Source organism: Lipomyces arxii, assembly GCF_038497795.1.
Source record: "Lipomyces arxii strain Phaff 12-163 unplaced genomic scaffold V1512scaffold_13, whole genome shotgun sequence".
Taxonomy (NCBI): domain Eukaryota; kingdom Fungi; phylum Ascomycota; class Lipomycetes; order Lipomycetales; family Lipomycetaceae; genus Lipomyces; species Lipomyces arxii.
In genome coordinates, this window is record NW_027117712.1 from 203,702 (window position 1) to 217,349 (window position 13,648).

Sequence of the window (13,648 nt, forward strand, 5' to 3'; positions counted from 1 at the left end):
TCCATCGCTACTCCTCTTCACCACCTTCAAATGCCTCTTCTCCATCCTCGTTCTCTTCTCCGACTACCGGTTCCAATGCCATTACGTGCTCGAATCCTCAATCCGGCTTTCCAAATGTCCACTACGGCTGCGTCCACGACAACAGACGATGTCGTGTTTGAATCTCATTTGGCAGGAAGGATCGTGAAGTTGAACCGGCCAAAAAAACTGAACGCATTGAATACGTCGATGCTCGACAAGATTTTACCAAGGATTATTCAGTGGAATCAGTCTGAAATCGCCAGATTCTTGCTTATTAAAGGTGAAGGTAGTCGTGCTCTCTGTGCTGGTGGTGATGTTGCCGGTAGGTGATCTTTTTCATCGTCATGCGCTCGTTAACTTAATGAACAGCTGTTATTCAGGGCTCAACTGATGAAGGAATCAAGTTTTTTGGTGATGAATACTTCCTCGATTACGTACTCGCAACGTACAGTAAACCCGTCATTACGTTCATGAATGGAATCACTAGTACGTCAATTCTACGCCCTACGTTAATGCACTCTAACAATAACAGTGGGAGGTGGTGCTGGTCTGTGTATGCATACTCCATTCAGAATTGCAACAGAGACCACGATCTTTGCAATGCCAGAAACATTAATTGGGTTTTATCCTGACGTCGGTGCGTTATTCTTTTTGTCAAGACTTCCCGGCCAACTCGGCACGTTCCTGGCTATGACTGGTGAGCGACTGACCGGGTTTGACGCATACTTCTCCGGCGTTGCAACGCATCTCGTGTTGGCATCAAGACTGCCAGAGTTGGAAGCCAGGTTATGTGAGCTCGAGAACACTGGGAACATGCTTGACGCGCCGAAATACGCTGCCCAAATCAATCAGACAATTAACGAGTTCCAAGCCGAAGTCCCGAGCGAGTTCACTCCAACGTACACCGGCGAGACCCGTGTATTGATTGACTCATGCTTCAAGTTCAACACTTTCGAAGAAATCAAGGCTGCGCTGACGTCCGCGTCCGAGACGTCCGAGTTTGCCCGGAAAACACTCGACACCATGTCACTTCGGTGCCCGCTTTCGATGAAGGTGGCGCTGGTCGGTCTCAGAAAGGCGGCAAAGTGGAACATCAAACAGGCACTGCAGCATGACATTTACGCGGCTTCAAAGTTCATGACCGAGCCCGACTTTGTCACCGGAGTGACGTACCGAGTGATTGAAAAGAAAAACGGCCGTGCTGACTGGCAAACGGACATGTCCGAGTCCGAGATTGCGGAAAAGTTTTTCCCAAACTCAATCACGACCGATATCCTGACGCCGTACCTTGACAAATTCCAGGCGGCCGAGTATGATGCATACCCGTACCAAATGGGTCTACCGTCTGAATCCGAAGTACGTGATTACGTCCTCGGAGATGCCAAAGACTCGGGTCCGTATCTCAAGCCAAAGTCGGAAATCATTGATCATTTCGTCCAGACGTATGACAAGACTGGTGTCGAAGCTCATGTTGCCGAGATACTTGACCGCAAGACGAAACCTGTCAAAGGTCATGAGGAGGAGAGTCTAGTCAATTGGGTCTAGCACACGAATCTTGAATAGTATATAATATAATTACAGTCACTAAAATACACCTCATTGGCCAACTTCGTATCAACCAACCATTTTTCCAAAGGCCACCACTCGGCTTCACGCGCCGTCGGCGTACTTCTTCTCATCCGCCAACAACCTATCTTTCAAAAACGCCTTCTTTTCCGGCCTGCTCGAGTTTGTCTTTAGAAACCCATTACATATCCCTACACATTCACGCCACCAATCCTCGACACTGTTGACCGCGAAATCTGTCTGTGGTTGCGTGCTCCCGCCGTTCGACACAACAGTCTTTGCGTCAATCTCGTCTCGCACCCAGCGCCAGAACGCGGCCGCAAACAAGAAATGGTAGTAATTCTGAGGCTTGATCTTGAGATTGTACAAATTGTTAGTGTATGTCCTAATCCCACAATCGTTCAACCCGGTATCTTGCCCGTTCTCGCCTTCATTGGTCTGGTATAGTCGTTTACGAAACCCAGAAATGCCGTCGTATAGTGCTTCAGAAATTGCGAGATCGTTTTTGAGTGTGCGTTTCATTCTACCGTCTTGGGCGTACGCCAACGCACAAAAGTCCTCAGTCGTACGCAGCGGCGTAGAACTATATCCTACAGCGAAGTTCTGCAGTTCCTGCTGCATGACTGCCCATAGCTTTTCTCGTCTTTTTTCGTTCAACAACATGACACCAGATTCATATGACGGTCTGCTTGAATGTGGTAATGCGCGGTAACTACTAACGACCGGAACATGAAGCTCGATATCGTTTGAAGGTAAATTCGGGTTTGACGATGTAGTTGAACCCATTGTGAGTTCCGATTTCAAGTCAGGATTTGGACCTCCGATGATACCTTGAAACGCAGGTCTAATCATATCGTCTTGTTCGGATTCATCAGTTCTTTGTCTTTTAATTGAATGACCATCTTCATCTTGAGTGATTAATTGCATATGTGACATTTGAAATGGTGATAATGACCCCGGCACAGGAGTCAGGATGTTGTTATTTGATAGAGAAATATCATCCGGTGAATCCTGCTCGAGGAATCTTCGTAACAGAACAAGATCACCGTAAACATTATTAATCTTTCCAGACAATTCGTCAATTCTCAATTGTCCAACTTTGCCAAGCGCAACTTCACCAAGTATCGGCAAGAACTTGTCTGTGATGGTCTGAACTCTTGACCGAATCTCACGATAATGTGGAGGCTGCCTACGACGAGGCCCTTTTCTTGCTGTTGTTGCATTTGTGACTGGAGTAACCACGGCCTTGACTTCATCGTCACTTTCATCATTCTTGTCTAGTTCAGTCGGTTCTGTCCTTTCAGTCCTCTCAGTCCTCTCAGTCATCTCGGAGTCTTCGTTCTGTTCATTCTGCTCATTCTGCTCATTCAAGTCATTCTGATCTGATTTCCATGGACTATCGACGATGTTCTCGCTTGTCATTGCGGTTTTTGCGTTGAGTCCTCGCTGTTGAAAGAATTTTATCAAAAAAAGAGAGACTCAATTTGGGTTATTTAAGCCGCCCGAATCACACTTTTAATATATTACGTAACATATTATATAATATATTATTGTCAACTATGTCCTATTTATTATATACAGAGCCCATAAAATCAGATGTCGCAACTTTGCTCAATTGGACAGGAATCCGTGATATTTCTTCTTCAAGACTATGCACGTCCTCGCTCGTAAACTCATCCCCATTCTTGACCGGCCCAAACATCTCGAATTCAGGCTCAGCAGTATCAATCTCAAGCGGACTAACACTGCCCGACCGTACGAGCTCGTCTGCCGTACGTGCGTACGTTCCCGTTGCAGCAAAGTGTTCCGAAAATCCGACCTTCAATTCGCCAATGTTTTTTCTCAACGTGCGCTCGGCCCGGGTCCATTTCCGAGGCACTACACCGTAATCTCCGCCGCAAAGCTGGCAAAGCGCACGAACGTACTCGCAGAAATCAGCGTCCGCAGGGTACTTCAGGTCATGAAACTCCTTGGACTGTCCGACCTCGTATAGTCGTTTGGTGTAGTACAACTCCATTACTCGTTTCGGCGGCAGCTTTAATCTCCCACTCCACACTCGAGCAATCAGACATGCTTGGGCTTGAGAAACACGAAACGGAAGCACAAACCGTGGAGTGCCTAAGAGAACTAAAGTCGGGTCGTCGTAGTATATAAAGTTGAGATATAAATGATTGACAAACATGCCATTCGTTATTAATCGTTTCTCGCTCTCGTTGATGTCCCTCATGAACGGCAGACTTCGTAAATATCCCCTGCTCATCAGTCCGGACTCCTGTTCATTTTATATACTCACGTAGCATAAATCACAACGTCAACACTCAACACGGTCCCATCCTTGCAATGAATTGTCTTGTCTTGACTGTCAAAATGATCCACTTCGCCTACAATCTTGATCCCCGGATTTGGTTTCCCCGGCGCAATCGTCTCGCTCCGTACAGATTGATACACGTCAATGCCTTCATCCACGAGCAGGTTCGAAATATCAATCCCACTCGCAGCGTTACCAATCACAAGTACAGTCTGATCTTAGCCTGGTTCATGCACACTGAATCCACCTCACCTTGTTCAAATACGAATCCGCTCTCCGAAACGCTTTAGAATGCACTATACTGCCCGGATACTTCTCCGCATACTCACGTAAACCCTTGACATCAGGCACGTACGGCAAATTGAAGTACCCGCTGGCAACCACGACCGCGTCGAACTTCTCGACCCCATCATCCGTACTCACAACCCACTCTCCATCGACTTTCCGCACATCAGTCACATTCGTGTTGTACGCAATCAACCCATCAATTTCGCGACTGTATGCGTGCAGAAAATCAGCAATGTCGCCTCGGGTCGCGAAATAGGATGCGTCAGTCACGTATCCTTTATTCTCAAACGTCATGATCTCTGTCGGCACGTTCGTAAACTATCATCAGCCAAACCCTTTACTCATCAACACCCTCAACCCACCAACTTGTCATATGCAGCGCTGGTCCACACCTGCTTCCCGTCCTTCACAACCGGCTTCATACTCACACCAGGATCAACACTCGGCATCGCAACCTGATCATCAACGTCATCGCTGTAATTCCATAACCCGCCCGAAATGCCGTTCCGCTCAAACACTTTAATCTTAAACTTCTTCTCCCCAATCAATGCCTTCACTGCAGCCAACCCACTCGCACCCGCACCTGTTTTCCCAGTCAATCCCGTCCATACAAATATGCACATACAAACCAATAACACCAACCCGTCGGATCTCATGGGCAAACTCATACGGTGGAAGCGCCATCTTGCTCACTCGGCAAATTTACACTGTCGGCCTAATTTCACGTCTCAATAGCTGCAAATGCTAATTAATAATCTCTGAACAAATGTCTCAATGCCCGACGATAAGATAAAATAAGGTTTAGATGTCTCAACCTTAATTTATGCCAATTCACCTCCAACTCCGTCAATCGAAATCGTTTCACACCAATTTTCAAAATAGTTTAAATTATTAATTATATAAAAAACAAATTTATAAATAAATAAAAATATTAAAAAATTATGATTGGAGCTGGTCTTACGCGGGATCGAACCGCGGATCCTGGCGTTATTAGCACCATGCCTTAACCAACTGGGCCATAAGACCAATCATGCCAAAAAATATTTTCAGTCTATTATCAACCCCAAATAAATATTTTTTAAATTTCGCAGTTTTTACTACTTTATTGGTATTGACATATGCAGTCAGCTACCACCAGTTTGAATGTGTACTTAGTTCTTAGATTTGACATCACCAAGACAGATAATTGCTGTAAACAAATCAATCATTTAGTACAAAACCCTTCACTATGTTACTTTACCTTCACGAGCTCGAGATGACCCGAAGATTGATCTGAGTCTGAACTGCGAATTCAGATCAATTCGGTTGGTTCGTGTTCTAATTAGTATAAATAGTGTTACACTTTTTGTTTTGCATTTGTCACAAATGGACTTCTCATCTATGACTGAGCTCGCAATCGCATCTGTTTCTGCATCAACGCCATCCGACGATGTATTTCTGTCTGGTGAAGTCTCGCTGGTGTGGCCTTACTCGTCTCTAACGAAGCAATCCGCTTTTACGTTATGCGATTTAGATATTCTTAAACGAATGGATAAAGGCCAGATCAAGCTGGTGTTTGAAGGCAAAGCTGTGGGCAACGCGGTCAGTCAACTCGTGCAGTCTGGTGATCTGGTAAAAGTCGGGTTGAAAGACGTGTCAATTGTGGCCGTAGACACGTCAAGATCGGAATTTGACTCCCAGTATTCGTGCGTGTTTGCGAACGGAGTCTGGATCCAGGTACGTGTTAATTGTAATATGTTTACATTTCGCGCTCACATCTCAAGGTCAACTCTTCTCAACCACAGTTCATTGCAAACACAGAACCTCCGTCATCACCGCAAACAGCACCACAGCTCTCGTCTCCAGCACCATCAGCTGTATACTTGACGCCTCCCGACCTGGTCCGCCGACGTCTCCGGCCATCGCAAGACGACATTTTTTCCTCTGGCGCGTTCCTCGAGCTCGATGACGACCTGGCCGGTCCTCTGCGAAAGCGGTCGAAACTCGCTACGGCAGACTACGCATTCGACGACACCAGATTAAGCCCTGACCCGGCGTCATCTCCCGTCATGACTCAGCACACCACACCACACCAGCAGGTCGTCGAATTCAGATTACCGCCGGAACCGTCGAGCCGGCGCGACGACTTTTTGCATGACGAAAACGAACTGTATCGCGACCTGATGCGGCAGAAAGCGGTCCGACACGAAGACCGCGCGGCGACTGAGCCGTTCAGAGACGACGTCTCGGTCGTGACCCAGGCCGGAAGCGTGTTCGACGTCGACACAGTCTCGCAGCAAGACCAACGGTCAGAAAACCTGCAGCGTGCACAAACAAATCTGTATCACGACATCTTACAGGCCAAACTCCTCAACTCGGGACCCAAAATCCGCGTTCCGAGTTCGGCGGCGACAGTCATCGACGGCCAGACCGCGAGCGCAGAAGGTAGTGTCGCGTCTCTTGACGAGTCAGTTCACCACGTCTTTGTCGAGTCTGCACCCGACGACAACGAGGACGATGACGACGTCATCCCGCCGTACGACCCTCAACCCAGTGTCGAGAAAGCGACTGTCGTGTCGGTCAACGGCAGCGCACTTGACGTCGTCCGGGCAGAGAAGGAAGACTCACCGGTCGCACACGTCGAGGAAACAGTTGCTGTCGACGAGACGCCTTTGGACCCAGACACGTTTGCCGGCACCGAGGCGCTCGAGTCGTCGCTGCCGACCGTGGCGGACGAACCGAGCATGCCGAGCACGGAGGCAGTAGACTCGCAGAAGGAAATTAGACATGTCGCGCTTGAAGACGTTCAGGACGAGTCCGATTCCGGTAGTGAGGCAGGTGAAGACAATTTCAACCAGGACCGGGTTAATGGTGACAAGGTTGCCGAGAATCACAGCGACGACGACAATATTGGTGTTGCGGATAACGGAGATGTCGATATGACAGACGCATATCATGTTGATGGAGACCGTCTTGACGTTGTCATGGACAATGGAGTTGTCGAAATGGCAGACGCACAGCCCGAGCAAGATATTCATACCGATTTAGCAAAGGAGAAAGTCCCGATTGAAGAAGATATGGCAGACGCACTGCCCGGCCAAGATTCTCTGCCTGATTTAGCCAAAGAGCCGGTCCCGATTGAGAAAGATTCAGCACCAGCCGTCCAATTCGCCCTCCCCACCTTTCCACAAATCGACGAAGTACTCGAAAACGACCCAAATTTTAGTCTCCTGTCCGAGTCTCCGTTGATCGACACCGTACCTACACCGTACCTCAGCGTTTTCGCACCGTCCGAGCCCGGCACTCCGCCTCCCAACATGTTTCCGTCCATCATTCCGTTCGACACCGATGCAGACGGTATTTCCGTCTCGTTCGTCGAGTTGACTGCTGACGACGTGAAAGAGGAGACTGATCGGGTCGAGATTGTGGTTAAATTTGACGATGCAGTGTATGTTGAAGAAACAACAACGACGACGACGACTGGGTTTGAAGAAGCAGAAGACGAGATGGTGCGCGCGCTGGGAAGTGTAGGCGATAAGATAGTGCAGGGAGAGGAGGATATGGTGATTGAGGAGCACGAGCTTGCGCTGCGTGACTTGGCGTCGCAGGCGTTGATGCAGGTGCGCGATGCTTTGGACAATGACATTGTAGAGCCAGACGAGGAAGTTGAGGATCAAGAGGAAGAGCAAGTCCAGGAGGATGAAGAGGAAAGTGAGAATGAAAATGAAGAGGAAGAGGAAGAGGAAGAGCAAGAGCAGGAAGACAAGGCACAAACGAGTTTGCTCGGTGAGGTCGAAATTGTCGAAATTGGGTCTTCGTCAGATAGCGAAGAGATGCAAGACGAAGACGAATTAGAGGACGAAGTAGAGCAAGAACTGGCAGACGAGCTAGCTAACGGGCTGGAAGAAGAACTTGCGGCTGATGAGCAAGAGATTGTTCAGGAGCTGGCGAGTCGGATGGCAGACGAGTTGGCGCGGGAGATGGTACAAGACCAGGACGAGATTGAAGATGCGATGGATGTAATGGAGGCTGAAATGGCGGCGCAGGATGAAGCAGAGATTGATCGCGAGATCGAAGCTGAAGCAGAGGAAGAGATGGAGAAAGAAATCGAGGCTGAGATTGAAGAGAGCATTGAAGCGCAAGAAGCGGAAGTCATGGAGCAGCAACTTGACGAGATTGCGACTCGAGAGGCAGAGTACATTGATGACAAGATTGAAGCCGAGGAAGCCGGTGCGGCAGAGGCTGAGATCGAGGCCGATATTGATGAGGAGAATGAGATTGTGGAAGAGCTAGAGCAAGCTGAAGTCGCGGCGGAGGAAGCCGAAGAGGAAGCTGAGTTGGAGGCAGAAGAGGAGGTTAAGTTGGCAGCTGAAGTGGAGGCAGAGTTGGAGGCCGAAGCAGTGCTCGAGGCGGAACAAGCACAAATGGAGACACAAGATGTGGACGAAGACGAGTCGGAGTACGAGACCGGGGTCGACTCTGAGGAAGAACGATTGAGCCGGATGGAACGCGACGATATTTCAGCTGAGCCGGTGCCAGTGCACCACGTCACTGTCGAAGACGTGCCCGATGAGTCGGATTCAGAAGGTACGACGACGACGACGCAACGCGGTGAGTTTGTACCCGGACTCGAGACAAGCGTACGTTCTGCTGTCACGATGTTTTTTTTTGCTGATTACTGTGCTAATGTAATAGATATCAGCGTACCCAGCGCTGGATGATTTAGCAGTTGGTTATCTAGGTGACTTCATCGGTGTGGCCACGAAAGTGGGTATTGGCGGCATGAAGGAACTCCCAGACGGCATGGTGCACTATACCTCCGTCGTCATCACCGATCCGAGCGGAATCGCGCTGACCGTGTTTGTGTCTCGCGTTTTCAAAGCCGCGCTCCCCGCCATCAAACCAGGCGATGTGGTTCTGTTCCGCAATTTCTTGATCGGTTTGCGGAATAGTTTAATAAACGCAAAATCAACATTGACCTCGGCGTGGGCCGTGTGGCCAGCCGTGTCGACTGGAGGCGACCGTGAAGTGCAGGTCAACGGACCGTATGTCGAGTATGGCGAAAAAGAAGTCGAGTATGTCACGAGACTGGCAAAGTGGTATCGGAATAGATTGTAAAATTGGCGTTTTATGAGGGGGTTCGTTTTGCATTGTAATTATGAATAAAAGTGTGTGTATATATGGCAATTTACAAAATCTTAATCAATTAAATGACGACCACGGGTGAACCTGTCACAGGTGCACATGCTGCCAAGTGACGAGAGTGGTGACAAAAAGCACACAAGCACTTTACTAAATCAAGTTTATTACAAAATTGGGAAATTTAAACAACTAAGAATAACTGTAAGTTTGTAACTTCACAACTTCGTCGTCAGGACGAGATGGCCATCGAAAGCTAGCAAACCCTGATATTCAACAGTCTCAAAAACTTGCCGTCAATTCGCTGCCCGAGACTAAGCCGTGTAGAACTGCGGATCTAATAGCACACAACCATGGATCTAGTTCCACACAGATCATCTTATCTTACGGGTCATAAGAATACAATGCTTTGACCACTCGTCTCATTGTCTACAATGTCTACGAAGTCCACATAGTTGATTGTACTACATGTTCAAGCACTAAACTCCAAATGACTCCAATCCTAAACTCCTTGTACATTCTGCAACTGATGCGCTGCAGCCGCCGACGTCGGGGTCGCGACTGCCGGCGACGGCGCCCTTGTCGCAGGACTAATCCCGCGCCGCGGCACGCTGCTCGACCGCACGCCGTACCGCCCTCGCGTGTTTTGCTTGTCGAACTGCATCCGCCTGATGCTGTCTTCCAAGTTCACAATTCGGTCTCTGTGCTTCTTGATCTCGGCGTCCTTGGCCTCGCGCTCTTTGTCCCACGTCATCTGCTTCAACTGAACAAGCTGGCTTTCTAACTTGACACGAAGTCCGGCTGCAATCTTCTCGAGCTCGGCTTTCTCGGCCACAGCCTCGACAGCGGCTTGTGACGCCCGTTGGTACTCAGTCCGCGTGTACTTGAGTTCGTTGTCCCGCGTCTGTAACTTGTCCTGGAACTTCTTGTTGGCTTCTTCCAGCTCGGCGGTCTTGGTCCGCAAGTTCTGGACCTCAACCACGTCGGCCGAACCAGAGAGCAACAACTTCTCGGCATCGGCAAGCTTGCTCTTCATACTTGACACCTCGGCCTTCACCCGCTCCTTGGCCGCCTCGCTCTTGCTCAAGCGCTTCTCCGCCTCGTCCACCCGTTTCTGCAATGCGTCCTTCTCACCCACAAGGTCTTGTACCATCCGGTCAACGTTCTCGTGCTTCACTAGTAACACGCCATGATACTCTTTGAAATCCGCAAGCTCTGTCTCTATCGCATGCAAGTTAACCTGAGCAGACGTTAAACTGTCTTGAAGATCCTAAATCGTTCAGCAACATCCACAGCAACACATGCAAAAACTCACTCTAATCAGTAACTCCTTGTCTTCAATCGACATATTCGCCAATTCCTCTTCGTCGTCAGCCGCAATATCTCGCACCATCGTGTCCCGCCTGTCATCGCTGCTCGAGCTCTCGTCTTCATCCATGTAAATATTTCCATTCTCAATCATGCTCGGCGCAATACTATCCAGCAACTCAAATTTGACGCCAGCGTTCGCGGCCCTAGTGTTCTTCAACATGCTCACAAGCGCCATACCCAAACTTGCAGTGAATGGTTTGTTCGTGTCACAGTCAATCGCGTCAATCAACTCAGAGACCATGCTCCCGTTTGACAACGTCGCCATCGCCTCACTGATCTCAACCGGACTGTAGGTCTTTGTCTTAAACAACGTGTCTTCCTCTGGTAATAAATTCGCCTGAGCAGCTAAATGGGTTTCAATTGGTAGCGGCGACCGACCCCCCTTTCGGATCCAGAGCGATAACTTAACAGGCAGCGCTTCCACTTCTTTAAATATAGTTTCCGGTACAAAGCCTGCTTCTAATCTCAGCAAACTGATTGAAGTAAACAAGCTGCTCAGCACGGTCGTGTCTAACACGGTTTCAGGATTATGCGCAAAAGACGCAACAGCAATCAACGCATGCTCGGCCGTGTTCAGCGGTACTAACCGTAGAACAGGCACCAACGGCTTATCACTGCCGACGCCGCGCAGCTGTTGCACCTGTGGTTCCGAAGCGTCGAAACTGACGTCAAGCGCTACCACTAGATCGACTCTCGGCAGCAAAAACAACTTCTTGCTAGCGTTATTGCCGACCGCACTGGACGGGACCAAGACAACAGTCGCCTTTGTGTATGCATCTGAGTCAGAACTGTCGTCAACCACCATCGCATCGCCAACCGGCTTCTCGACCCCGTCCCGTCGAACATATTTCACTCGTTTACCACCCAAAACTGCTGCAACCAAATCCATAGTCAATCCTTCTCTTGCTACAACTCCGAGCTTTAGCCCAGTGTCTTTGAAAGTTTTTGCAATTGCGTCCAAAAATTGAAACTTTTCGCCCGTATGCAGAATATACTTTGCTTCGTCCTTCTCGTTCAAGTTCCGTGGCAGAAGCGACGGTACAACAAGGTACGGGTGCGTTGACGCCAACACAGATCGATTCAAGACTTTCATCATGTTTGGTGCCAGCCGCTCTCGGACAAAAGTACCGTTCGCGTCCAAATCGCAGAAACGCAAAATCTCGCTCGAGTGGATCATTAAAATCTGCTGATATTGCTGTCGCTGGTGATCTCGCAGTCCCATCGGTATCGGATACTCTTCTTCGCCAAGTCTGTACTTATCAAGCGAGATCGAGTCTGCCGTGCCATTGTCTGGCAAGCTGGCAACTCCGGACGCCAGTACGCCCGCCATGGCGTGTGAGGCCGACGACGGCGTGCTGACTTTATGTGGTATCGGAGTCTGCATTGTTGACGTGTCTGAGTTCCTGGCCGGAGTTGATACCGCTTCCGTAGTCGGTTCTGTCGGTTCTGCCGGTTCTATCAGTTCTGCCAGTTCTGCCGGTTCTGCCGGTTCTGGCTGTAGTTCCTGCATCTGTGATGATTGTGGTTCCTGCATCTGCGATTCTGTTGTTTGTGTGTCGTCTGGTTTCCGCAAGATGTCAGGAGCGCCGAAATCTGTTGAATGTATTACGACCGATCTATCCCGTTCAAACCACTCTCTAACTTTCTCAATGCCTTCTTCACGTAATAATCTGGCTGAATCGAATTGACTCGGAAATGACGAGGGGTCAAGTGGTGAGTGTGAATGTTGATCTAAGCTGTCGCGAAAATTTAGATCTTCCACACTAGGGTCATGAAAATTACGTGACAAGGCAGTATTGGTCCGAGATGTACTTGAGCCCTTGATGCTTTGTTTCTGTGTTTCCTCGGCTCCAGTTGACAATGAATTTTGTTTTCGTCTTTTCTTCTTGACTGGCGTTGCAGTTTGAGACGCTGCAATCGTGATCTTTTCTTTTTCAATTAGTTTTGCACTTTTGGACTTGTTTGAGTCTAAAAACAAAGATTAGCACTGGATACTGTTGTAACCAAAGTTCTCATACTAGTCCGTATACGTTTCTTTAACTGCTTTTGACCGAGTCGCCAATTTGACTCGGTGGTATGATCCTGATCGTGTAAAAATACCGAAGAATGGAGTTGAGAGTCTTCGTGATAGGAAGATTGAGAGTCGTTGTAGTTGTTGACCGTGTTGAGTCTGTCTTCCCAGTCTCGGAGCAGCTCAGCAGTGCAGTCTTGGCGACGAACCTAACCCTAAATGTTAGCCCCTGGTTCTGTTCGCCGGGTAACTCGCGAACATCACGTCATTTCAATAGAAATTGGCATAAATAAACAGAAATGTAAAGAAAACAGATTAAAACTGACCCAGGATGGTTCATGGACTTCGCCTGTCCGTTGGTCAGGCATCCAATTGACCAAGACAGTACCTTCTTGAGTGTTTTCATCAAGAACAGAGTCAGCTGTATAGCATGGGCCTTCTTTTGCGGACTCGTTTGACTGTGAAGTTGTTGTCGGACGATCTGATGTGGTTTTGCTTGATGATTTTAATGATACCCTTCGTTTTCTACCTCGAACGCTTGAGTAGCTTTGCGTAGAATTTGAAGTAGCTATCGAGTCATGATTTGACACGATATTTGAGGCAGATTTGGATGGAATCTTCATTAATTTTTCACGACGCTTTGTTGTGATTGGCGTTAATTGTTCTTCATGAGTATCTTCATCTTGTTTGACCTGTTCAGACTGATTTGAACTGGGTGTTTGTTGAGATTGACTGTCAGGAACACTCTCGTCACGAGAATTCGATTTTGCCCAATTCATTTGGGATTGGATCCATAATTGAATATTTTGCATGTTTTTAGTGTTTACGGTCTGAATATATTCAAATGACGCTGTCTAATTCAATAAAGAAAACGGAACTGGATTTGCGTGTTCGCGAGTGTCTTTAAAATTCAGGGGTCGATGTTACATAGCGTGAACTTGACCCTCGCTTAGTCGGTGTAAATG

The 13,648-nt window shown here is 48.4% G+C and overlaps 7 protein-coding genes and 1 non-coding gene across 8 annotated transcripts; 2 read left to right on the plus strand and 6 right to left on the minus strand.

Annotated features, from left to right (window-relative positions):
- The first annotated feature begins 20 nt into the window (after window positions 1-20).
- V1512DRAFT_265353 (mitochondrial 37S ribosomal protein mS47) lies at window positions 21-1,617 on the plus strand. Its single transcript, XM_066916873.1, has 3 exons — window positions 21-343; window positions 391-507; window positions 554-1,617. The coding sequence occupies exons 1-3, from the start codon at window positions 31-33 to the stop codon at window positions 1,564-1,566; spliced, it is 1,443 nt and encodes a 480-aa protein (XP_066770508.1). The 5' UTR covers window positions 21-30; the 3' UTR covers window positions 1,567-1,617.
- Window positions 1,535-3,043, minus strand: V1512DRAFT_265354 (uncharacterized protein). Its single transcript, XM_066916874.1, has one exon. The coding sequence runs from the start codon at window positions 3,007-3,009 to the stop codon at window positions 1,672-1,674; it is 1,338 nt and encodes a 445-aa protein (XP_066770509.1). The 5' UTR covers window positions 3,010-3,043; the 3' UTR covers window positions 1,535-1,671.
- Window positions 3,044-3,118: 75 nt separating this feature from the next.
- Window positions 3,119-4,940, minus strand: V1512DRAFT_227822 (uncharacterized protein). The gene is made up of 5 exons (XM_066913879.1): window positions 4,813-4,940; window positions 4,546-4,766; window positions 4,148-4,501; window positions 3,881-4,107; window positions 3,119-3,839 (listed from the first exon to the last, which is right to left on the minus strand). Exons 1-5 carry the CDS (start codon window positions 4,865-4,867, stop codon window positions 3,152-3,154), a joined length of 1,545 nt encoding a protein of 514 aa, XP_066770510.1. The 5' UTR covers window positions 4,868-4,940; the 3' UTR covers window positions 3,119-3,151.
- Window positions 4,941-5,135: 195 nt separating this feature from the next.
- Window positions 5,136-5,209, minus strand: V1512DRAFT_t50. Its single transcript has one exon. It is a non-coding gene; the product is annotated as a tRNA-Ile (tRNA).
- Window positions 5,210-5,306: 97 nt separating this feature from the next.
- V1512DRAFT_42268 (uncharacterized protein) lies at window positions 5,307-9,007 on the plus strand. The gene is made up of 3 exons (XM_066918374.1): window positions 5,307-5,899; window positions 5,947-6,996; window positions 7,042-9,007. Exons 1-3 carry the CDS (start codon window positions 5,549-5,551, stop codon window positions 8,881-8,883), a joined length of 3,243 nt encoding a protein of 1,080 aa, XP_066770511.1. The 5' UTR covers window positions 5,307-5,548; the 3' UTR covers window positions 8,884-9,007.
- A 796-nt stretch (window positions 9,008-9,803) lies between these two features.
- Window positions 9,804-10,502, minus strand: V1512DRAFT_210044 (uncharacterized protein; the record flags this gene model as incomplete). Its single annotated transcript, XM_066913492.1, has 1 exon — window positions 9,804-10,502. A coding segment is annotated over one exon (699 nt), but the record flags the coding sequence as incomplete, so codon positions are not given.
- Window positions 10,319-12,549, minus strand: V1512DRAFT_42375 (class II histone deacetylase complex subunits 2 and 3-domain-containing protein). The gene is made up of 2 exons (XM_066918376.1): window positions 10,617-12,549; window positions 10,319-10,561 (listed from the first exon to the last, which is right to left on the minus strand). Exons 1-2 carry the CDS (start codon window positions 12,204-12,206, stop codon window positions 10,553-10,555), a joined length of 1,599 nt encoding a protein of 532 aa, XP_066770513.1. The 5' UTR covers window positions 12,207-12,549; the 3' UTR covers window positions 10,319-10,552.
- V1512DRAFT_42388 (uncharacterized protein) lies at window positions 12,407-13,601 on the minus strand. Its single transcript, XM_066918377.1, has 3 exons — window positions 12,996-13,601; window positions 12,703-12,892; window positions 12,407-12,601 (listed from the first exon to the last, which is right to left on the minus strand). Exons 1-2 carry the CDS (start codon window positions 13,493-13,495, stop codon window positions 12,709-12,711), a joined length of 684 nt encoding a protein of 227 aa, XP_066770514.1. The 5' UTR covers window positions 13,496-13,601; the 3' UTR covers window positions 12,407-12,601; window positions 12,703-12,708.
- Between the last annotated feature and the right edge of the window lie 47 nt (window positions 13,602-13,648).

Coding starts and splice junctions, on each gene's coding strand:
- V1512DRAFT_265353 (XM_066916873.1), top strand. CDS start 31: ATGCCTCTTCTCCATCCTCGTTCTCTTCTCCGACTACCGGTTCCAATG. Junction 344..390: donor TGCTGGTGGTGATGTTGCCG/GTAGGTGATCTT, acceptor CTTAATGAACAG/CTGTTATTCAGGGCTCAACT. Junction 508..553: donor GTTCATGAATGGAATCACTA/GTACGTCAATTC, acceptor TAACAATAACAG/TGGGAGGTGGTGCTGGTCTG.
- V1512DRAFT_265354 (XM_066916874.1), bottom strand. CDS start 3,009: ATGACAAGCGAGAACATCGTCGATAGTCCATGGAAATCAGATCAGAAT.
- V1512DRAFT_227822 (XM_066913879.1), bottom strand. CDS start 4,867: ATGGCGCTTCCACCGTATGAGTTTGCCCATGAGATCCGACGGGTTGGT. Junction 4,502..4,545: donor GCGCTGCATATGACAAGTTG/GTGGGTTGAGGG, acceptor GGCTGATGATAG/TTTACGAACGTGCCGACAGA. Junction 3,840..3,880: donor GACGTTGTGATTTATGCTAC/GTGAGTATATAA, acceptor ACTGATGAGCAG/GGGATATTTACGAAGTCTGC.
- V1512DRAFT_42268 (XM_066918374.1), top strand. CDS start 5,549: ATGGACTTCTCATCTATGACTGAGCTCGCAATCGCATCTGTTTCTGCA. Junction 5,900..5,946: donor CGAACGGAGTCTGGATCCAG/GTACGTGTTAAT, acceptor TCACATCTCAAG/GTCAACTCTTCTCAACCACA. Junction 6,997..7,041: donor AGTCCGATTCCGGTAGTGAG/GCAGGTGAAGAC, acceptor AATGGTGACAAG/GTTGCCGAGAATCACAGCGA.
- V1512DRAFT_42375 (XM_066918376.1), bottom strand. CDS start 12,206: ATGCAGGAACCACAATCATCACAGATGCAGGAACTACAGCCAGAACCG.
- V1512DRAFT_42388 (XM_066918377.1), bottom strand. CDS start 13,495: ATGCAAAATATTCAATTATGGATCCAATCCCAAATGAATTGGGCAAAA. Junction 12,893..12,995: donor TCCTGGGTCAGTTTTAATCT/GTTTTCTTTACA, acceptor ATTTAGGGTTAG/GTTCGTCGCCAAGACTGCAC.